This window comes from Quercus robur, chromosome 3 (genome assembly GCF_932294415.1).
Source record: "Quercus robur chromosome 3, dhQueRobu3.1, whole genome shotgun sequence".
Taxonomy (NCBI): domain Eukaryota; kingdom Viridiplantae; phylum Streptophyta; class Magnoliopsida; order Fagales; family Fagaceae; genus Quercus; species Quercus robur.
In genome coordinates, this window is record NC_065536.1 from 29,195,567 (window position 1) to 29,221,476 (window position 25,910).

The 25,910-nt window shown below is 33.4% G+C and overlaps 1 protein-coding gene across 1 annotated transcript; it reads left to right on the top strand.

Annotated features, from left to right (window-relative positions):
- The first annotated feature begins 10,852 nt into the window (after positions 1-10,852).
- On the top strand, positions 10,853-25,303 carry LOC126719488 (uncharacterized). Its single transcript, XM_050422037.1, has 4 exons — positions 10,853-11,006; positions 22,952-23,148; positions 23,241-23,354; positions 23,444-25,303. Exons 1-4 carry the CDS (start codon positions 10,853-10,855, stop codon positions 25,301-25,303), a joined length of 2,325 nt encoding a protein of 774 aa, XP_050277994.1.
- The last annotated feature ends 607 nt before the right edge of the window (positions 25,304-25,910 follow it).

The following is a 25,910-nucleotide window of genomic DNA, read 5'->3' on the forward strand; positions in this document are numbered from 1 at the left end:
GTCGATCATTTTATTATATAGATCTATGGTTTCTTCCTTTTTTAGAGGCTCTTGACCCACAGTAGTGGTTTTGAAGCCCTCATTATATTTGTTAACGGCTCAACTCTGCAGGCTGAACTGAACTGTTAAAAATCCAATTAAAACCTGATAACACAAAGCAATAAAATTCCTATTGTCATTCATCTGGAACAGCTAGATGCGTTCATATCAAGACTCATCTTCTCTTTTATTATATATATAATTCATCATGACTCATCTTCTCCAGGTCAATCCGAATCTTTAAAAAAGAAATGAGCACAACACTGTAGTTTTTTATGCATTTGGAGGTATTCTAGACAGGATTGTTACATAAGAGGCAGAAAACAACCACTTAAAAATAATGTCAGTGACTCTCATACTAGAGCTCATTGAAAGTATGTTGAAGTATGACAATTATCATATTTCTGACTTTAAGAGTGACTATTGACTAATGTACATTAGGTCATGGGATAGATTTTGGAAGATTAAAAGAAGCATGTACCTACAAGGTCACCGGCCCATGGTCCAGCCTCATTGCCACCAGTAGCCGCCCTTACTGCAAAAGAAGAAAATCTCAGGCATTTAGAGTGTAGATGAAACAGAAGAAATCGCAGAATATAAGCAACACTAGTTAAGCTCAAGGAAATATGCACACCACTTTTTTTATGTGTTGTTGAGCTAAGTTTGGGAACTACTTATCTAGCTTTTTGTTAAAAGTGTGTTAATATATGCTTGTATCTTGGAAAATTTTGAAAAAAAGAGAAAATACGGAAAAAAAGTAAGGTTTTAAAAAGCTGTACATAAAAGTTAAAAGCTAAAAGCTGAGCTTATAAGCTGATGCCAAATAACCAAATTTACATATGCTCATTAGAAAACAATTTCAAAAGTTTGAAATCAATCAATTTATATCCTCTAATGCATTTAGTATGATAAAATGTCTTAGAGTAATGGTATAATTACAAACTATTTTACAACATTTTTACAAACCATTGATATACCTAACATCTTATTGGTTTCATCTAGGCTCACTATTAACATTATTTTTTAAATTACCAATAATCATTCACCACGTCAACAATCTATAAATTTTTTTGTAAAAACATTTGTATCTTTAGCATTACTCTATTTCTAATGGAATGAAGCTATACTTCACCATCCACAAAGGCAATCATAGAGAATAATTTATTTTAACTACTACCCTTAGATTATGGTTGAGCTTTATTAATTTGTTGGGTTGAAGTTATTACGGGGGATACCACTAGTGTTTTTGTTGGAGCAAGACAAATCTTGTGTTATTTAAATTCATATTATCCAATTTATGATAGCAATTCTCCTGTCTTTTTAATTATAATTTAATGAGCATTCTAAAAAGTTGAGCTTAAAGAAAACTTCAAGCTTTTGCAAAAAATGGTACAAACCGTGGATGTGGTGAATGGTTTTTGGTAAATGAAAAAGTGATGTTAATGATGAGTTTAGATAAAAACCATTGACATGTTAGCCATATCAACAGTTTGTAAAAATGTTGTAAAATAATTTGTAGCTATAACATTACTCTAAGGAATAAAAGAACACACCAATCATATTATGGGGATCTATTTTATAATTGCAATAACACCTAAACAATGAGCAGGGAAGGAACAACTAGGAATGATTCAAACAGAAAGAATGTCTCTCTAGTTTGCATCTACAGTGGCACATAATTGAAGTGTTGTGGAACAAGTATAGACGGAGTTCACCAATGCCAATTGATTTGCGCTTTTTGATTTTGAACTCCATTGAAGAATACACGACTATATAAATAAATATATATATATATATATATATTTATTTATTTATTATAGAAAACCTACCGCCTATACTCTTAAATTTCAAGAAGATAAGTTTTACAACTAAACCGTTTAACTTCCTAACCCAAAATCTAATTTATTTTATTTTTCGGACAGATAAATAATTTTTATCCTAATGACGTAAGAGTTAAGACACCAACACAGCAAAACACTGTGTCAATCACAGCATCAAAGGGTGACGCTTTCCGTTACATAAATGGATTCGGAAAACAGCACCGCACACACACGAACAAAGCTAATGGGTCCTCCATAAATACTAATACAATTGTAAGCTTATTCTCAAGTTTCACAAGTTTTTCACTACGGGCTTTCAAGGTAAGTTATAGTTCTATTTACTTTATGGTTTTTTTTTTTTTTTTTTTTTTTTTTTTTTTTTTTTAACTTTAGTTATTAATATTATTGTATTTATGTGTAATTGATTCTTTCTATATGCTTCACTGTTGTTAATATTGTGTGTTTGCTAGTATAAGATTTATGTTTTAATCTCAGTTCCCGCATTGCTATGGAGAGCATGACTGCAACATCCGCAAAAATTGAAGAGAGAAAAAGGAGGAATCGAGAAGCTGTAAAGAAAGCAGAAAATAAAAAAGATCAGCATATGAAAGACATGTTGAATAAAAAATCTTCTTTGGAGAAAGATATCAAGATAATTCATGAACAGTGCGCTGTGATTATTGAAAATCAAAAGGCATATGACTTGAAGAAGACATATTTAAGAGCTGAAACAACCATATTTGAACAATATGCGAACCTTTTGTCACAGTACTATATTATGAGGCATGACGTGTGATAATGTGATCAATGCTTTTGAGTCATGCTCATTGTTGTTCTTGCTCCATTACTTAGTATATATGTCCTATATTTAGATTACATAATAGTAGAAAATAATGTTATCCAATACTAGCTAGTATTGGTTTTTTAGTTGAGTTCAATATTAATAATGGTGTTTTTCACTCTATGTCTAAGATGTAGATCATCATGCAATATATATAAATACATTAACAAGTTTTTTTAGATTCTTCCTCAATAACTTAAGATATATTTGGTTTAATTTTTAGTGTTTATTCTCTCTTGACCTGAATTAATGTTACAAGCTCAAAATATGTTTTGATTTTTTTAAGACATTGTGAAGCATGTTAATAAATTGATGATTTAACTAGTTAACACTTCTTAGTGTCTTCAATTGAGACATTCAAGATTCAGATCTTCCCTCCCACGCCTCAACTATTGAATTATAAAAAATTAAAAATTTAAGAAAATAGACCTTTAGTGGACTAAAAGAGAGAAAAAAAAAATTAGAATCTTATTCATACATCTTAAATTTGGATTATTGTACGGATTCCAATTAACTTAATTAGTAAACATCATTTTACTTGAATAATTAAAGTACCTATCAAGCCAAAACCACTAAAAAAAAAATAAAACCATATAACTATAAAAATAAGGGTATTGCTTGTGAGTGTGTTTAGTCATTAACAAAAAACATAAAGTGTTACCTCATTGGTTTGGATAGGTTGAAAAATACAAATTTATGTTGGTAACCAAAATTGTTCCTCTATCTCATTGATTTGCATTACAGTATTAATTTTTAAAAAATCTAGCAATATTTTCTATATTTCTAATGTATATACAAGTTTATCAATATTCTTTGAATTTTTTTGTTAGAATCAATATTTTTTGAAATTAAAATGAGTAAAAAAGGATCATTAAATTTTATCAGATGATTCCAAACTATCTGAGTTATACCTAAACCAAATCTAGCAAAACCCGACTTGATCTAGTTCTAATTATTTTTTGTGCTAAAAGAGGCATATAATGTCTAAGGAGAGTAATCTTAGCTCTTAGCCCATGCCTTGGTGCCAGTTTAGAGTATATTAATTTTGGCACCCTCCGCTTTTACAAATACTTTCACCAGTAGGACAAAGTACAAACGATATGGACCTAAATAACTATTGCTTGTATGCCATTCGATAACAAAATAATCATGAATTAGTAAAATGAACTAAACAATTCACCAAAAAACAAGATTTTAAATAAGTACACAAATTGGTATGGTATACCAGGTTACATTTTGATTTTGTTGACAAAGTAGTTAACTTACCTCCGAGTAGTAATCCAAAGCATATAGCAAAGTAGCAAAAATAAGACTTATAAGTTGAAGGAGACAGAGGGTGTCTCAAAACTTGAGGCACAATGTCTCTCTTGATCAGACCTTTAATAGGATATCCACAAGAATAGCAGCATAATTTGGTTTACTCTCAATGAACACATTTCTAAGTTCTTGTAAAAGATCTCATTATCTATCCCATCTCATGCTAATATATATATATATATATATATATATATTATCATAATAAGATTTGAGAAAAAAAGTATGGTAATTTGTGAGTTGTAACAGTTTCCTTCATAGAATGGATCCATCACATTGATTAATTACCCACATAATGCATTTGAATTTTTTTTTTTTAATTTCCATAAGATTTTCAATTTAGATTTGGTAAATAAAAAGAGGGATCCGTAGTCCATACTAATTTCTGAGATCCAAATCCAATGGTTGGACTGAATCTGAATCTGATTGCTCATTAGGCCAAAGAGTAGGAGTTGGGTAAGCATATTTTAGTCCTCACTCCTAGATTACCCATTAGACCATTACTTAGCATAGATGAGCAACCATACTTAGGTTGCGTTTGGCATTGGCTGAAAAAGTCATTTTTTTTACTATTTAGCTTATTTTTGCTACTATTCATAGATCCCATTACACTTTTTGGTACTATTCATGGGTTCTACTTTACTATTTCAGCTAGTTTTTAATTTTATCTACAATACTTTTAATAAAAAAAATTTCAGTTTCGACTAAATGGACTGTTTCCAAACAAACTCTTAATGGTACGTTTGGTTTGAACAAGGCTAAGGCTAAGGCTTGAATTATGGGAATGGGATTTTGAAATTATAACCCATGAGCTCCCTAGGACAGGCCTAACATGCATGCACTCTTTCAAGTTTTAGAGTTAACTTCCTACCTAACTTTGGAGATTGAGGAAAGAAAGTGTAAAACGAGATTATTATATCGTTGCCCAAACTAAAATTGCTTGTATTGCTTTCAACTTTGTTATTGACAAAGTCCAGTCTAAATTAGCCAAGTGGAAGGCCATCTTATCCACTGCAAGTAGACTTTTGCTCATTAAATCTGCATCCACCCCCATACCATATTATTATATGCAATGCCATGCTCTCCCTGTTAAGACTTGTTTTGCTATTGATAAGCTTAATAGAGATTTTCTTTGGGGCTCTTCCCAAACAATATGGCGGCCTCGGTATATTTCAAATGAGAGCCATAAATGAAGCATTGCTAGCCAAGCTATGCTAGAGAATTGCCAATAACCCCGAAGCTTTTGTGGGCAAAAATCCTCATTAAGAAATACCTCTCAGGTCCTTTTGTAGGTAGGAAGAAAAAAAAAATGTGTCTATTATTTAGGCAGCGTGTAAGAAAGGAGGCCTAATCTTTTTTTTTTCCAAGGCCTTAAATGGACCATCTATAATAAGCTTTCCCAGGACTCAAATTGAGCATGTGTTCAAACAGGCTAACCAATGTGCTGATGCACTGGCCAAGCTGGGATCTAAGTGTTCTGCTATGTATGTTTCTTTTGTTTTCCCACCATCTGTGGTGATGAATCTGCTGTCTCTTGATAGAGAGCAACCTTTTGTAATAGATTGGTTTATGTATCCAGTTAGTTTTTAATATATTTCCCTTTTAACCCAAAAAAAAAAAAAAAAAAAAAAAAAAGACTTATCCTTGACTATCTGTTGGGGGAAGAGTAATCATCTTGCATGAAATCTCTCACATTTTACTTATGTTGATTAGCCAATACCCTCTATTTCCACATGAGAAATTGACCATGAGAGCATCTGACGTGTCAACGCACACATAGAACAGTCTAAGATCATCTGACGTGGTCACACTTGATTGGTCCTTCACTTATGTCATCCGCAATTGCTTTTGTACAGGATTTATGCTCTGCTTTGCGAACCATCCATGAGTATAATGTCTAACCCCTGTGACCCACCCACTATACGGACTCTTTGGAAAAGCTATTCTTCAATAAAGAAAGTTGAGCTTATCAAAAAAAAAAAAAAAAGTTGAGCAGGACCCATAAAAAAAAAAAAATTTGAGCAATAGGTCTACCAAGTACCAATATATTTATTCTCTGACTATTCGTATGAGTTGGTGTAAAAATTATTTGTCTATTTTAGTATAAAAATTTAATTTTTCAATTTTACATTTTTAGTTTTCAAAATTCTTTATATTAAATTATTTATTTTACACAAAATTTCTTTAAAATATCAAATTTTCTTTATTTTTAAAATTGTTTATAATTCTTCACACACAACAATCATCATCCATTCTCTTTCTTCATTCTCAAGATACGTAAAAAAAAGATTAAACAACTAAATACAAAATGAATAATGTTAGTGTAAATTTACATGATTACTACAGTAAACTTGTAAATTTACACAATTATACACGGACTGATGTAAGTCATTTTTAAACAAAACTTTGTAAATTTTACACATTTTTTCTCTTATACACAAAATGATGTGAATGCTCTTACATTCAATTTTATAATTTGTTAATTTATGCTTAGTGATAGGCAGAAAAGTTGTGTTTAATTATATGGACAAGGAAAATGCTAGAGATGCACACTATTTTATAATTTTTTTTACAAACGGTTCATTTTTTGAGTGGTTATGGATAAGTGAAAAAAAAAATGTTAGTGGTAGGCTCAAGTAAGAACTAGTAAAAATTGATCACATCAATATTAAAAATATAATAAAATGATCACTATCAATATATATATATATATATATATATTATAAAATTATTTTTAATTGTAACATTATTCAATAGACAAAATTTGTCTGCTATTTATAGTTCCAAAAATCAATTAATTGTAAAATTGGATATGGCATTAGGTGTTTCTCTAGTATTATTGGAAGGCTGGATGATAACATTTTCAGTTTCAACAACTAGGGACAAAGCCAAGACTTGGATCGAGTTAGGGGGGTGGGTCTGTTATTGGCTATGTGCGGCGGCTCCAACTTTTGGCTCTACTACTACTTAGCCACTTGAGGGACTTTTTTTTTTTTAGTGTGTGACTTTGATGTTGCTGTTGGGTAAGGACAAAATAATTTTATTAAGAATTTTTTAAAGGGCTTAGTTTTTTGTTTTGTGTAAAATTGGTTGATTGGGCTTATTTTGTTTTAAATTTACTATTGGTAATTTTTGTAGTTGTGCTAATTTTTTGGGCTTGTATATTTTTTTTTAGATTTTAGATCTATAGGCTTTTTTATGGTCTTTACAAAGAGGAATGCTAGAGTTACAATCTTTTTTACAAATTGCTAATGTAGTGGGTGATTATTTCTAAGTGAAAAAGTGGTGTAAGCGGTGGATCAAGTGCGAACCAATATGAATTTTCTACCTCAATAGTTTGTTAAAATGTTGTAGAAGAGTTTGTGGTAATAGCATTACTCTTAAAAAAAATTAATGATATTATTAAAGGAGGGCAAAGTGTAATTTTATATAACAAAATTGCTAAAATTAGTACCCGAGTATATACTAATATTTTTTTAAAATATTTTGGGGGGCTTTGCCCCCCACGTCAAAGCTTGCCGCCGTCCTTGTCCACAACCAAACAAATAACTTTTTCTCTTGATTGGTCACACATGCACCATATTTCCAAGCAATTCAATTATAAAGAGATGACAATAATTAAAGTTAAAAATAAAGAATTATTTTAAGACCATAGTTAATTATATACATTTTTTCATAGTTATTTTATGTGATAAACTGTGATTCTATCCCTTTCATATGAACTCATAATTTTTTTTTTCACCACTCATAATTAGCCGCATCCAATAGTTGTGAAAATAATAATGAACTTGTAGTCCTACAATGTTTTGTAAACAAAACATTTACAAATATCAATGAACGAGAGAGGATATAAAACACTCATGTGCATAGTAATTCACTACGTGGCCTAAAACCATTATCTCAAAGAAGCTCTTTGCATCCTCAAACCAACCAAACATCGAAACAGGTCAGTAGCACGTAAGTCTGAGCATATTTAAGAATGGAATAATGCTAGAACCACAATTTTTGTCATAATTTTGCTACAACTTATCCACACAGTGAGTTATGAGTGGTAGAGTCATAGACTCATATGAACCCACCACTTTTACTTCATCACTCACAACTTGTCACATGAGCAAATTGTGGTAAAAGATGTGGCAAAAATTGTAGTTCTACCATTTTCCTTACGAATGAAAATCCACTGTAGCGGCTTTTGTAGCCCTCATTATATTTGTTAATGGCTCAACTCTACAGGCTCAGTTGAACTGTTAAAAATCCAATTAAACCTGATAACATAAAGCAATAAAATTCCTATTGTCATTCATCTGGAACAGCTAGATTCGTACATATCAAGACTCATCTTCTCCATTGTTTTATATAATTCATCATGACTCATCTTCTCTAGGTCTATCTGAATCTTTAGTAAAGAAATGAGCACAACATTATGTAGTTTTTGATGCATTTGGAGGTATTCTAGACAGGATTTGTTAGGACATATGTGGATCATGTTAAGAACATATGTCATTTAGAATTGGCTAATCCTTTGACAAAACGCACTTTACTTGTATTTGAATAGATCTAGGATGGTTTAAGTTTTCAAGAAACATGTTGTTCAAGTCAAGAGTTAAAACCATGCAAATCTGTTCAAGAAACAAATAAAGAAGTGCTATATCTTAAATCTCGACAGATTGTATCTATCGAGGTCTAAAAGGCTATTTTAGCTCAGTGCTCGATAGCTACTCGACAAATAACTTATCTATCAAGAATTATGAAAATCAATTTTCAGATCTGATTTCACGCATATCCATGTGTATGTGTTAAGGCTTTCTTTTCTCACAACCCTAAACATATATAAGGATTATTTTAAGGGCTGTCACATGAGACGCAACTTAATGCAAAGGTTTCATTGAAGTATATTGTGACCAGAGACATATGCCCTAGTTCATCTTTCTCTTGAAGAAGCTACTACGTCTTTGCGCTTTAGGGTTTTGTAACCAAGTGTTTCTTAATCTTCATTGTTGATGAAGTGAAGAACTTTGCAGCCAACAATCTTCTTCAAGTTGGTGAGTTAGTCACGTATTGGGAGCCATGCATCTTTGGTTAGTCACATACTAGGATTCGTGCAAAACGGTGGCATTCATATATTGAAGAGTTTAGAGGTTCTAAAGCGGTTAGAAAATTTCTACTATAAGTTTATCCATGGGGATTGTAGAGTCTAGGGACAAAAGTTTTGTACTAGATTTGAAACTTCTCTTTATTATAGTCGATTGCTTTTCAGGAAGGTTTCCCCTCAGGTTTTTTACTGTGAAACTAGTTTGTTTCATTGGTTTTCCTGGGTCATCATATCTTGTCTTATTTACTATTCCGTTATGCATGATTTTGATATGATATTGATGTTTATTTTTTTTAACAAGGTTTATTCATAATAAATCTAATTAACAACTTGGGTTTAAAACTTATTAATTCTATTAACTGGCGTCTAAATTTCCCAACAAGTGGTATCAGAGCGGGTACACTCTGATTGGATTAATTTCTTGAGTGTGATCTTTGACCCCCATTATCATGGATTGTTGACAATCTCTTTTGATTCGTCCTTTATTTGATGGCACTTATTATGCGTACTGGAAAGTTCATATGAAAGTTTTTTTGCAGGCTCTAGGTGAACAGGTATGGCAAGCTATTGAAGTTAGCTGGATTAAGCCAAAGGAAGTGCCGGTGGATTGGGATGAAGTAACAATCAAAGCGGCAAATTTCAACAGTAGGGCCTTGGATGCTTTGTTTTGTGGGGTGACCAATAAGGAATTCGAGAAAATATCATCCACGGAAGTTGCTAGGAAGCATGGACCATTCTTGAGACCACCTATGAATGTACCAAGGCAGTAAAGGCTATGAAGTTTCAAAGACTCACTAGTAGTTTTGAAGAAATAAGGATGGAGGAAGATGAGACCTTTGATGACTTCTATGCTAAACTCAAGGATATTGTGAATTCTGCTTTCAACCTTGGAGAATCTATAGCAAAATCCAAAATTGTTAGGAAAATCCTTAGGTCATTACCTGAAAGATTGAATGCCAAGATCACTGACATTGAAGAAGTGAAGGACATTGATAAAATTCTTTTGATTGAGCTTGTAGGGAACCTTCAAACCTATGAGATGGGATTAGGCTTAATGGGAAAATGTGGAAAGAGTAGAAACTTGGCTCTTAAGGGTATAGAGGAAGAGATTGATGACTTTGAAGATGATGAGGAGAATAAGGATCTAACCTTCATGGATAATGAGATTATCAGGCTTCTTCAATATAGGAAAAATGATAAGGATAAACCTCCTAGGAAATCTAAATCCTCTAGGAGGGTAAGAGTGAGAAACCCCTCATCCAGTGCCATGAGTGCAAAGGTTTTGGTCATATGAGGATAAAGTGCCTAAACTATCTTATGAAGGAAAAGATCAAGAATTCAAAAGATAAAGGGTTGGTTGCTACTTTGAGTGATACTAAGAATGACTCTTCTAATGAGTATATGGATGAATGTGGTCACTTTATGGCTTTTGTTGCCATAACCGACAAGGTGATTGTGAAGAGTGCTAGTGACAGTGAGGATTCTTCTAATGATGAAGTACCCAAGAAGATGACCCTTCAGGAAGCCTATGATAAGCTATGCACTGAATTCCTAAAATCTGAAAAGACATCTCATCATTGTAGAAAAGAGCTTAATGAGGCAGAAACTGAAAAAGCTGATCTATTAGTCAAATTAGATGAGACTACAAGGTTGGTTGAGACTCTTGTTGTGGAGAACACCTCATTAGAAGAGAAGGTCAAGAATCTTGAGGTTAAGCTTAGTTAAGCTAGAACTCAAATAGAGAGGATGTCTAGTGCAAAGCTTGATGAGGTATTGAGTGCTCAAAAGCCTAATTCTGATAAGATTGGCTTAGGATATGTTGTTTTCTCTGGCCCCTCCTCTTCCACAGCTTCTGGATCAAAGGCTGTCTTTATGCCCCAATCTGAGAGAGGTGATAAAGGTATGAAATCCAAAACTGATTTGGCTCTAAATCCTTTGTTAGACCTCATGTTTGTCAACATTGTGGTGTTTCTGGACACATTCATCCTAATTGCTTTAAGTTATATCCTCAAAAGCAAGTGTCCAAACAGTCACAAGTTTTCTTTCAAGGACCTACACCTTTGTTCGGGGAGTTATTAAAAGTTTTGAGCTTTTTAACTAAATTTCAGGAGAATTCTAATTCTTCTATGTCCTTTAGTAGACATACTAGAACACGTGTCTTTTCATCTTCCCGGCCAAAAACTCGTGCTGTGTAGGTGAGAAATGAGCCTAAGACTTAATTTTCTTTTCTGGTTGTCCTTTGCTTGATTTTTTATCTGCTTTTGGAATCATGCTTTCATGCATATGCATCTGCACCTTTCCTTCATACTTTCATGTTGTTTGTCTGTTTTTGTTTGGTTGTTTTTTATTTTTTAAAATAAAAATTGAAAAATCAGAAAAATACAAAAATCGTGTGTGTTTTGTGTACATTGGTACTTGTGTACTTTGGATGACCATTGAAACAAGGTTTTGTAAACTTTGTATTTTTTGTAGCTTAGATGAGCATCTCTATGCACAACTAAGCAAGTGAGCTTTGTAGCTCGTGTTTGTGATGAGTAAGATTAAGTAATCTTTTGTACTTAACACTCATATCACTCTTTTTTACGGGAAGGACTAGAAAATCCTAAGAGAAAGGCATAAATAACCATCTCACTACTGTTGCCCGCCAATCATGAAATGACATTTGTATGATTCGGCATAGCAAAAGTGCAATGTCAATGACATCTATATGCTTCGGCATAGCAAAAGTGCAATGTCAAAAACTTAACATAATTGGGTATTTCTTTTCTTTCTCTTATATGCCCATGCATGATATGCTAACAAAAGAAAATTATGCAAAAAGAAATAAAAGCAAAAAGAATCAAAATGCTTTATATATGATTGCAAGCTTATCTTCTAGGAGATGTGGAAGTTATAGGATGTACCTTGAAAGTGATAGTCCCCATCAAGCAATTATGATTATGTGTGAGTTAAATTGATTTTCTCATATCTCAAATTGTCATAATATGTAGATACTTATGCAATCTTGCAATGTTTTTCACGCACAACACGCAAATTCTTTGTTACTTTTGATACATGTACAGGTACAATGTGATTTGGCCATCACAAGGAATACATGTGTTCATGTATGCTCACTAAACTGTCTTGACTTGTTTTTGAAATATAAAATTGGTTAGACTTGTTTAGTGTGTGTGTGTGTGTGTTTTGAATCTAAATGCTTGAAATTTTTCTTGTTGAGAGATGTTTTTGAGAGCTTAAAATGTTGTTTGGATTGTTGGTTAAGTAGCATGCTTGATTGCATTCATTTTTGTGTTTTTTTCTTCTTTGAAAAACTGTTTTTGCACATCTAGACAGCTTCTCGATACCTCTCGACAACTAAGCTATCTATCGAGCCCTTTGATCTTATTTCTCGATAGAAGTTAACGCAATCTCGATCTATCGAAGTTTTTGAGAATTTGTCTCAATAGCTTCTCAACAGATTCTCGATCCATCAAGAAACTTTCTGTCTGCTCGATAGGTGCTCGATAGCTTCACGATCTATCAAGGTCTCTTTGCTGTGGACAACTCTCGATAGCACCGCGACAGATACATCTGTCGAGAATTAGTGCTCAACAGCTCTCGATACCTCTCAATCCATCGAGCTTCGTGTTTTCTATATATTGCTCAGCGCGAATTTTTCTGTCATTTCTCTCTGTTTTCTCTCGACAAAAAAACTTCTCTCTCTCTCCCAAACACTTCTAACTTAAACTCTTCATCTTCCCCACTTGGATTTCGGCCTAATCCTCGCATTTTCTCTCTGGTATGATCTCTTTTCTCTCATTAATCATGCATTTCATACATTCTGACCTAACTTTTGGGGTTTTTGAAAATTTTTAGGGGTTTTTCAAAATTGATGAATTTTTGTGAAGTTTTTGGGTTGGGTTTTGTTTAAATGATCCTATATGCTCATGCATTGCATCACATTTGCATTTTCACAATGTTTCATGCATTATAGATGTGTGTTTTCTATGTTGAAATCTTATGTGCTAGTAGGATTGGATTGGGCTGAGCCCATGATGTTTTTATTGTTGCATGTCATATGTTCATGCATTTTTCATGCATACATACCTCTCTTTTCTATCTTATTGATATTAACTATGTTTGATACTCTTCTGCTTGTCTCTCTCTCTCTCTCTCTTTCTCTCTTTCTTTCAGTTAGTCTGCTTATGGCACCAAAGAGCAAGTCTACTCTGTTCCGGAACCCTCTTCGTTGCAGGGATCTTCTTCTGATCCTACGCCTTCTTATGTTAGGTTTTGTGATGATAAAGCCCGTATGAACTTTTCGGAGAACTTTTCTCGATGCGACATTCATTCGGAACGCCAAGTCATCCTTTCAGATTTTTCCAATACTGACCTTCCCACTGTCATTAACAGTAGGGGTTGGGAGTTCCTTTGTGACATCCAGGTCACTTGACCCTCCATGATCATACAGGAGTTTTACTCCAATATGCACAGATTTAATTACTTAGTACCTCATTTCTTCACTCGCGTTCGAGGTACGTGTATTGTAGTCACTCTGGATCTTATATCCAAGGTGCTACACGTTCCAAGGGTAACGCATCCTGATTACCTCGATTGTCCTCGTCAACAACTATGTCCAAAGACGAAATCTCATCTCTCTTTTATGAGACACCTTCATCTTGGGGTGAACATTAAAACAGCCCTTGCTCGGGCTTTGCAAAAGGTCCAAGGTTTCTGAATATGGTGATAACATTTATTCTTTATCCCTTGTTTGACTATATTTCTATTACTGAGCCTTGTGCTCGCTTTTTGTTATCCCTCATTTAGGATCTCTCCATAGACTTTCCCTCTCATTTCATACTCTCCCTTATAGATGTCTATAAGGATACGGCAACCCGTGATAAGCTTATATTCCCTTCTACTATCACATGGATTCTTCACTATGCGTCTGTCTCCTATCTCGAGTCTCCTCACTTCTCCGTGATGTGTGCCATTATCGCGGCGACTGTTAGACAAAGCGAGGCCCAGCTTCGATCGAAGCGGCCACGAATCAAGATGGCGACTCCTCCAGCTTCTTCCGCTCCATCCACATTCGCTCCTTTTTCTTCTGAGGGTGGTGTTACCTTCGAGTCGGTTATGGCGTAGTTTCAACACATGGATGCTCGCCTTGATACATTTACTTCTAAGATGTATCATGTGAACACCTATGTCAGTCGTATCGCACGACGATAGGCTCGCCTTGGTGGCTTCATAGAGCCTCCCTCTCCTTCTCTAGAGGCTTCTGAGGATGAGGACGACGATGGTGACTCTGATGGTGATGCTTATGAGAATAAGGATGCTAGCTCTTCCGGTGACGATGAGATGATTGCTTCTCAGTGACTTACCCTTTGTCATTCGTGACAAAAAGGGGGAGTAGTTTTAGGTATGAAAGTAGTCATGTACTTAAGGAGAAAGTTAGTATAGGACTTTTGATAGGGAGAGTGTTTTTGTTTATGAGGGATGTAATGAGAACTTTTTGTATATTTTCTTTTCTTTCTTTTTAGAAATATTGTTCTTACATTGTGATAGCAAACCTTGTACTCTTATTGATATATATATATATATATATATTGAGGTTGTTATTACCTTCTTTCACCTATCTATTCGTGTGTTGTTTCTTTTCTCTCTTTATGCACATGCTTCTTATTTATTGTATGCAATCTTTTATTTCTGTTTCACACTAGGATGCCGTGATGAGTTTTGTTTAAAGTGTTTCAGAAATACAGGTTGTCAAAGTCTATCTTGCCATGAACTCTCTTCTTGCAAAGTTTTTCAAGAGTTTGTGTTAGGATTAGATTTTATTGTATTCAACAAGTGAGTATGAGTTGAGTGATTTATAACTTCTCTCATATTTTATTTGTTTGTTGTGGTTTTGTCACAGATTGCCAAAAGGAGAGATTGTTAGGACATATGTGGATCATGTTAAGAACATATGTCATTTAAAATTGGCTAATCCTTTGACAAAACGCACTTTACTTGTATTTAGGTAGATCTAGGATGGCTTAAGTCTTCAAGAAACATGTTATTCAAGTCAAGAGTTAAAGCCATGCAAATTTGTTTAAGAAACAAGTGAAGAAGTCCTGTATTTTAAATCTCGATAGATTGTATCTATCGAGGTCTAAAATGCTATTTTAGCCCGATGCTTGACAGCTGCTCGACAGATAACCTATCTATCGAGAATTACAAAAATTAGTTTTTCAGATCTGATTTCACGCATATCCATGTGTATGTGTTTAGGTTTTCTTTTCTCACAACCCTAAACATATATAAGGATTATTTTAAGGGCCGTCACATGGGGCGCAACTAAATGCAAAGGTTTCATTGAAGCATATTGTGACCGGAGACATATGCCCTAGTTCATTTTTCTCTTAAAGAAGTTACTGCGTCTTTGCGCCTTAGGGTTTTGTAACCAAGTGCTTTTTAATCTTCATTGTTGATGACGTGAAGAACTTTACAGCCAACAATCTTCTTCAAGTGAGTGAGTTAGTCACGTACTGGGAGTCGTACTTCTTTGGTTAGTCACGTACTAAAATCCGTGCAAAAGGGTGTCGTTCATATATTGAAGAGTTCAGAGGTTCTGAAGCGATAGAAGGTTTCTACTATAAGTTTATCTACGGGGATTGTAGAGTCTAGAGACAATGGTTTTGTACTAGATCTAAAACTTCTCTTTATTATAGTGGATTGCTTTTCAGGATGGTTTCCTCCCAGGTTTTTTACTATGAAACTAGTTTGTTTCATTGGTTTTCTTGAGTCATCATATCTTGTTTTATTTACTATTCCGATGTGCATGATTTTGACATGATATTGATGTTTGTTTGTTTTAACAAGTTTTATTCATAATAAATCTAATTAATAACTTGGGTTTAAAATTTTTTAATTCTATCAACCGAGATCTAAATTTCCCAACAGAATTGTTAAGTAAGAGGCAGAAAACGACCACTTTAAAAATAATGTCAGTGACTCATACTAGAGCTCATTGAAAGTTTGTCAAAGTAACTTGTTGCCAATGATCATACTTTTTTGAATTTAAGAGTGACTATTGAGTAATGTACATTAGGTCATGGCATAGATTTGGAAGATTAAAAGAATCATGTATAGCATTAATTAGAAGTAAATCTCAAGCATTAAGAGTGTGGATGAAACAGAAGAAATTGCAGAATATAAGCAACACTAGTTAATTAAGCACAAGGAAATATGCACACCACTTTTTTTATGTGTTGTCAGCAGAGCTAAGCAACATGTATAGCATTAGAAAACAATTCCAAAAGTTTGAAATCAACTAATCCGCATATGATCAAGATCAGCTAATCCGCATATGAGGATCCATTTTTAATACAGCTATAACCTAAATGATATTTGGTTAAAAATCCACATTTACGTACCTTCAAGCATTATATTTCTTGCGTTAATGTAAAAGGCATCCATTTTATTAAGAAAGAAAACATCCATTTTATTAAGAAAGGTTGGCTAAATCAGTCTGAACAAAAGGTAAAGTAATTTGGGGTGGAATATTCTTCATTCACACAATACACTCTGACATGGTCACAACTAGCCTAGCTAAACTATGAGCAACTCTATTGCCATCTCTCCTAGTATGAGAGGAAGAAAATTATGAAAACAAACCAGAGAACAACGCAGCATTATTGATGAACAGACCATAACAGGGTAAAAAGCTTGGTGTTTTCTTTAAACTCAACTTTTTAGAATGTTCATTAAATTATCTCATTGGATAATATGAATTTTAAATTTTAAATAGCACAAGATTTGTCTTGCTCCAACAAAAACATTAGTGGTATATCCCCGTAATAACTTCAACTCTATAAATTAATAAAGCTCAACCATAATCTAAGGGTGCACCTGAATGTAGTAGCTAAAATAAATTATTCTTCTTTGTGGACAGTGAAGCATAGCTTCATTCCATTAGGAATAAGAGGACACACCAATCATGTTATGGGGATCCATTTTATAATTGCAATAACACCTAAACGATGAGCAGGGAAGGAACAAGTAGGAATGATTCAAACAGAAAGAATATCCCACTAGTTTGCATCTACAGCGGCACATAATTAAAGTGTTATGGAACAAGTGTAGACAGAGTTCACCAATGCCAACTTATTTGTGTTTTCTATATAATATTATAGTAGTCGTTAACCCGTGTGATGCACGGGATAGTTAAATAAAAGGATAATTAACCAACATCACATTAAAAAGAAAGGTAAAAGAATTAGTGAGAGACTGATTTGCCCACCAAGAATTTAAAAGAAAAAAAGATTGAGAAAGAAAAAGAAAGTGTAATGTTACATTAAAAGTGTAATGTTGGAAACTAAAGCAACATTAAAAACAATGAAGAAACTATTTGCAAAGAGAATTACAACCTTTGTATGTTTACTTGGCTCAAGGCCAAAACTCAAATTCAATTTTGCAACCAAAAAAAAAAAACATACAACAGCCTCACTACACAAAGCCACTTTTTGCTCTAATTTATTTTGCAAATCATACACTCTCAATAATTTCAATAAACATTATTGCTAAATCTGCTGTTTATGGAAACAAACTTGATGTAAAGCTAGACATTAGGCTTTCTAGGGGTTTAACATATACATTTTTAGCATTTTGAAAAGATGATTGAGCAATAGCTTTTGAAACTTGAACATTTTTTTTTTTTTTTTATAAAGAATATGCACAAATTGTGAATGGTTTTCATGTATACAGTTAATTTAAAAAGAAAGAAAAAAATGTGTGAACAATCAAATTATTATTAAGTAATTGTTTGTATTTATCTCAAAAGTCATACCCTTGTATAAATACATTAACTATTTTATATATACATATATATTATAGCCTATTATATACTATATTAGATTATATATAACATTCTTTCTCTCAACAACACGGTAAAACTTTTCCAAAAAAAAACACAGTAAAACTTTAAACTTGACAGCCACAAGTTTTATTTTCATTTTTTTTAATGAAATCAATAGACAGCCACATGTTTAGAAGTCAAGGAACTTAAATTGTTGAAGTATGAAGCAGAGTAGTAAGTTTATACAGCATACGGTTTCTCAAAAGTCAAAAGAAAGACAACAAAAGCAATAAACCACTTAACAGTAACTAAACAAAGCGCGAGAGAGATATATACCAATGGTGTTGGCTTGGACTGGAGTTGGAGTTGAGAGGACGACGATAGACATGCAGTGAGCAACTGGCAATGCGAGTGCACAGCATAGACATAGTAATGTAGTTTAATTTTTTTTTTTTTTAAATAATGATCTAGATGATTTAGAATGTATTATCTGGGGTTTTTTGTGTGTTAGTATTTAGAGGGCCATGGATTGAAGGATTTACCAAATATAATGAGGTTTTTCTAAAACTATCGAGTTGAAGTTAAACAAAAAGAGTGGAAAAGATACAAACTTGATGGCTATGGTGGCTGACAGTGATGACAACGGACAACGGTGGCTATGTCATGGGTGGGAAAAAAAGAAAAAATTGGGGAGGGTGTTTGGGGTTTTCAATATTTTTCCGGAAGAGGTCTGTTTTCGTGTTTGACAAAAAACTTATAGGCTATAGTCGGGTTTGTCAAAGGTTTCATGTAGTATTTACTATTTAGTTTAAAAAATTAATTTTTTTTTTTATAAAATTATAAATTAAAATGATGATGTGAAAAATTGTGAGAGTTTCAGAGGTTTCGGTTATATATATATATATAGAAAAACTACCGCCTATGCTCTTAAATTTCAAGAAGATAATTTTTACTACTAAACCGTGTGCAACTCCCTAACCCAAAATCTAATAAATTTTTTTTATTTTATTTTTAGGACAGATGCATAATTTTTATCCTAATGACGTGAGAGTTAAGACACCGACACAGCAAAACACTGTCAATCGCAGCATCAAAGGGTGAAGCTTTCCGTTACATAAGTGGATTCGGAAAACAGCACTGCACACACACACACACAAACCTAATGGGTCCTCTATAAATACTAGTACAATTGTAAGCTTATTCTCAACTTTCACAAGTTTTTCACTACTAAACCTATTATCATTGTCAAGTTTTTCACTACGGACTTTCAAGGTAAGTTATAGCTCTAATTTGTTTGTTCTATTTACTTTATGGTTTTTATTAACTTGAGTTATTAGTTTTATTGTATTTATGTGTAATTGATTGTTACTTTTCTTTCTATATGGTTCACTGTTGTTATTGTATGTTTGCTAATATATGATTTATGTTGAAATTTCAATTACCATTGTTATGGAGAGCGTGACAGCAACATCTGCGAAAATTGAAGAGAGAAAAAGGAGGAATCGAGAAGCTGTAAAAAAAGCTGAAAATAAAAAAGATCAGCATATGAAAGACTTGTTGAATAAAAAATCTTTTTTGGAGAAAGATATCATGATAATTCATGAACGGTGTGCTGTGATTATTGAAAATCAGAAGGCATACGACTTGAAGAAGACATATTTAAGGGCTGAAACGACCATATTTGACCAATATGCAAACCTTTTGTCACAATACTATATTATGAGGCACGGCGTGTGATAATGTGATCAATGTTTTTGCGTCATGCTCATCATGGTTCTTGCTCCATTACTTAGTATGTCCTATATTTAGATTACATAATAGTAGAAAATAATGTTATCCAATACTAGCTAGTATTGGATTTTTAGTTGAGTTCAATATTAGTCATGGCATTTTTCACTCTATGTCTAAGGTGTAGATCATCATGCAATATCCATAAAAAAATTAACAAGTTTTTATAGATTCTTCCTCAATAACTTGAGATATATTTGGTTTAATTTTCAGTGTTTATTCTCTCTTAGCTTGAATTAATGATACAAGCTCAAAATATATATTTTTTTAAGACGTTGTGAAGCATGTCAATAAATTGATGATTTAACTAGTTGATACTTCTTAGTATTTCCAACCGAGACATTCAAGGTTTAGATCCTCCCTACCACGCTCCAACTATTAAATTATAAAAATTAAAAAAAAAAAATTGACCTTTAGTGGACCAAAGGAGAGAAAAAAAAACATTATAATCTATTTATATATCTTAAATCTGGATTGTTGCATAGATTCCAATTAACTCAATTAGTAAATGTCGTTTTACTTGAATAATTAAAGTACCTATCAAGTCAAAACTGCTAAAAAAATAAAACCATATAACCATAAAAATAATGATTATGATTGCGAGAGTGTTTAGTCATTAACAAAAAAACATAAAGTGTTACCACATTGGTTTGGATAGGTTAAAAAATATAAATTTATGTCGGTAACCAAAATTTTTCTAATGATGGTAATGCACGCGAATTATCTAGAGTTCAAATAATTCGCTCCCACAATGTGTTTAAAATTCAGCTCCTCTATCTCATTGATTTGCATTACAGTAATAATTTTTCAAAAATCTAGCAATATTTTCTATATTTCTAATGTATATACAAGTTTATCAATATTCTTTAAATTTTTTTTATTAGAATCAATATTCTTTTAAATTAAAATGAGTACAAAATTATCCTTAAATTTTATCTAATGATTCCAAACTATCTGAGTTATACCTGAACCAAATCTAACAAAACCCAACTTGATCTAGCTCTAATTATTTTTTATGCTAAAAGAGGCATATAATGTCTAAGGAGAGTAATCTCAGCTCTTAGCTAGCCCATGCCTTGGTGCCAGTTTAGAGTATATTAATTTTGACACCCTCCACTTTTACAAATAGTTTCACCAGTAGGACAAAGTACAAACCATATGGACCTAAATAACTATTGCTTAAATGCCATTTGATAACAAAATAATCTTGAATTAGTAAAAATGAACTAAACAATTCACCAAAAAACAAGATTTTAAAGAAGATAGTACACAAATTGGCATGGTATACCAAGTTAAATTTTGATTTTGTTGACAATGTAGTTAACTTACCTCCGAGTAGTAATCTTAAGCATATAACAGCGTAGCAAAAATAAGACTTGTAAGTTGAAGGAGACAAAGGGTGTCTCATAACTTGGGGTACAATGTCTCTCTTGATCAGTCCTTTGATTTGATATCCATAAGAATAGCAGCATAATATGGTTTACTCTCAATAAACAAATTTCTAAGTTCTTGTAAAGGATCTCACTATCTATCTCATCTCATGCTATTTTATATATATATATATATATTATCATAATAAGATTTGAGAAAAAAAGAATGGTAATTTGTGACAGTCTCTTTCATAGAAAGGATCCACCACATTGATTAATTACTCACATAATGCATTTGAATTTTTTCATTCATTTTTATTTTATTTTTTTCCATAAGATTTTCAATTTAGCTTTAGTAAATTAAAAGAGGGATCCATAGTCCATACTGATTTGTGAGCTCCAAATCTAATGGTGGGATTGATTCTGAATCTGATTGCCCATTTAGGCCGAAGAGTTGGAGTTGGGTAAGCATATTTTAGTCCTCACTCTCAAATTGCCTAGGCCATTACTTGGCATAAATCACCATAAGTAATGTTACGTTTGGTTTGAACAAGGCTATGACTAAGGCAGAGACGGACCCAGGTACAAGGCTAAGGGGGCCCGGGCCCCCCCTAGGCCCAAAAAAAAAATTTTTTAGCAAGTAAAATTTTTCCAAAAAAAAAAAATAGGGGCTTGGGCCCCCTTGAAATTTTTACTCCGGCCCCCCTTCCCCTAGCCCATCATCCGGCCAGTTCAGAGCAAAGCCCATAAGGCCATAACCCATGTCAATCCACAAAAAAAAAAAAAAAAAAAAAAAAAAAAAGAAAGGAAAGTGAGAGACCGAGAGGCGAGAGCTACGAGCGAGACGGAGAGAGACAGAGAGGCAGCGGTGTCGCCGTGACACCGTGACGGAGAGAGACAGAGAGCGAGACGAGAGCGAGAGAGTGCGAAGTGCGAACCCAGCTTCGAGCGAGACCCACGCCGCCATGCGAGACGAGATCCACTTGCCGTTGCTGCCGTCGGTTGCCGTTTCCCGATCTGCCCAGCCCAACTTCGAGCCTTCACAGAATCACAGGTATTTACTCTTTAACTCTTATCTTTTCCTTCAAATTTCAAAACCTTGTGAATCTATGATCTGAGATTCTGAGAATCAAAGAAACTGTGCTTGTGGTGTTTAAGTGTTTCTTGTTTGTGTTTTTACTGATGAACTGAAGTTACTGAACTGATTTGGTGATTTGGTGCTTGTGCTGTGGCTGAACTGAACTGTTTGTGTTTTTTTTTTTTGGGTTTTTGGCTTTGTGACTGTGTTTGTGGCTCTTGCTGCCTTGCATTATATAGATAAAAGAGATAGATAGAGAGAGTAGAGATTGTAGTGACAGTCAGATGCTTTGTTAACCGGTAGTTGGACATTAGTTGGACATAATAATAGGGAATAGGGAAAAGTGGTGTGGAGTTGCTGTTGGGCAAAGACAAGTGACAGGGGAGAAAACAAAAAAACAAAAAAAAAGGTAAAGTTAAAGAAAAGTTTTTGTTAGTAGTGCTTGACTGTCTGTAGTGGGATTCATTGGATATTTGGGTTAGTGGGTCAGAATTAGGAAGATGAAGACAAGAGACAATACAAAGATACAAAAAACATAAAAGATATAAATAAAGGAAGAGACAACACAGAGTCATAAATAAAGGTAGTTTAAACACAAAGATATTAAAGGCAGACAAAAGACAAAAAGAAAAAAAAATAAATCATATAATATAAGAAATTATCACACAAATTTAAAAAAATAACGGTAATTCTTATATAATTTTTATTTTATTTGTAGATCATGAAAAAATCAACTACAATGCTTGATTTTTTCAAAAGAAAATGTTCAACTTCAAATTCTTCTGAAGTCAACGTGGAATTGCCAACAACTAATGTTGCTATTCCAATTCCGGAAAATGTGGATGTTCCAATTCTGGAAAATGCGGATGTTCCAATCTCTCAAACACAATTTCAAAGAATTGACCTTGATTCTTTGGATTATGATCCCGGAACACGCAAACAAATATGGGAATATCATGTTAATCAACGTGATGAAATTCGACGGGTTTACATTAAAAAGTGGAAAGCATAATCGTAGTTTTCAAGCTTCTTGGTATAGAAATAATTCAAAATGGCTTGAATATTCTCCTACAACAGATGCAGCTTATTGTCTACCCTGCTTTGTCTTTCATAATCCAAATGTGGTTGTGGGACAAAATACATTTATTGTTGGTGGATTTAGAAATTGGAAAAAGGTTGGGGGCAAAGATTGTTCTTTTCAAGTTCATATAGGAAAAGATCCTAACTCAGCTCATAGAGTTGCTGAGCAAATGTGTAAGGATTTGATGAACCAATCGTAGCATTTGCAAAGGGTAGTTGATCATTTCACTACTGAACAAATTGCAAATAATCGGTTGCAATTGAAGGCCACAATTTTTATTGTGCGAAATCTTGCCTTTCAAGCTATAGCTTTTAGAGGTCGAGATAAAAGTTTTAGTTCATTAAATCGTGGGAACTTTCATGAATCATTGGGTATTGTGACTTTTTGGAATGAGAAGGTTGCTGAAATAATAGAAAAAGCTCCAAAAAATGCAACCTACACATCACCTAGGATTCAAAAGGAAATTTTACATGTTTTCTCAGCCAAAGTGAAGAAGGCCATTCGGGAAGAAATTGGTGATGCAAAGTTTTGCATAATGGTTGATGAAGCTAGTGATGAGTCCATGAAAGAGCAAATGGCTGTGGTGTTTAGATATGTTGATGCAGAAGGCTTTGTGAAAGAACGCTTTTTTGGGCTTATTCATGTTGTTGACACTGCAACTTTGACTCTAAAGAAGGGGATATATTCTTTGTTATCTCAATATTGCTTAGATATACAAAATATTCGAGGGCAAGGATATGATGGAGCAAGCAACATGCGAGGTCTGTGGAATGGATTACAAGCTTTGATTTTGAATGATTGCCCATATGCTTACTATATCCATTGTTTTGCACATCGCTTACAATTGGCATTAGTAAAAGCATCAAAACAAGTTGTTCCCATTAGTCATTTTTTTCTTACATTGCTTTTTCTGATCAAAATTGTTAGTGCTTCATGCAAGCGCAATGAGCAATTGAAAGTTGCCAATGCTAATGAAATAGCACGTTTGATTGATCTTGAAGAGCTTGAGACTGGAAGTGGACTTAATCAAATTGGCACTTTACAACGACCTGGAGAAACACATTGGAGTTCACATTTTAGATCAGTTTCTAGCTTATTAAGGATGTTTAGTTCAACTGTTAAAGTTTTACAAAATATAATTGATGGTGCAATTGATGGAGAAAATCGGGCAGAAGGAGAGTCAACTTATGAAGGTTTAACTTCATTTGAATTTGTTTTCATCTTGCATCTTGAGAAGGAAACTATGGAGATCACTGATAAACTTTGTCAAGCTTTGCAAAGCCAATCTCAAGACATTTTAAATGCCATGCATTTAGTTTCATCTACTAAAGCACTTATCCAAAAATTTAGAGATGATGGTTGGGATGGCTTACTCACCACTGTGATATCATTTTGTGAGAAGCATCGCATTGATGTCCTGGATATAAATGCTCGTTATGTTGCAAGGCGAGGTCGAGCTCATAATCAACCAGATAACGTTACAAATGAGCATCATTATCGAGTAAATATTTTTTATGCTACAATAGATTCTCAACTACAGGAACTAAATTATCGGTTTAATGAAGATGCAATGGAGTTGCTTAGGCTTAGCTCAGCTTTAGAACCTCGAGAGGCATTAAAATCTTTCAGAATTAGTGATCTTTGTTTGTTGGTAAAGAATTTCTATCCACAAGATTTCACAGATTATGACAAACAAGTGTTGGAGAAGGAGCTTTATCATTTTGAGCATAATGTAGTCCAAAACCCAGAGTTCAAAAAATTGAAAAGTTTATCTGAGTTGTCTCAATGGTTAGTGAGAACTGGAAATTCAGAACACTACAAACTTGTTTATAGAATGGTGATACTTGTGCTTACTCTTCCAGTTTCTACTGCTACTACAGAGCGAGCATTTTCAGCTATGAAACTTGTCAAAACTGAACTTCGAAACAAAATGGAAGATGACTTTTTGAATGACTCTTTGATGTTATACATTGAAAATGATATAGCTTCGACATTTAGTTTGGATTCAGTAGTAGATGATTTTGAAGATTTGAAAGAGCGTCGAGTTCCCTTTTCATAGATGATTGTATAAAGAAACAATAGTGTTTCGCATCTTTTGTTTTTGTTAGTAGATTGTATCTTAATATATTAAGAAACAATGATTTTTGGGTATTTGTCTTGGTTGATAATTTATTAATACTATATGGATGCGTATTTGAAAAAAAAAAATTTTGCTTATCTCTAGCCCCCCCCCCCCCCCCCCCGGCTTAAAATCCTGCGTTCGTCCCTGCTAAGGCTTGAATTATTAAAGGGAATGAGATTACAAAATTATAACTCATGAGCTCCCTTGGGCAAGCCTAGCATATAGAGCATGCACTCCTTTCAAGTTTCAGAGTTAACTTCCTACCTAGCTTTGGAGACTAAGGAGAAAGAGTATAAAATGAGAAGGTATCTCATGCATCACGCGTATAGGACCTTTGACTAAGTTGTAACGCAAAGCTACAAATCTTACTAAACAAATTAACATTGCTACATATTTTGAAAATCTATCGTTGAATTGCATGTTCTCTATATCTTAAAGCACATGTCAAATTTCATGTCAATTAGATGTTATTTACTATTCAATTCATAAACTTATTTTTTATGTATAATTTTAAACTACAAAAACTCGAAATTTAAACATTTGA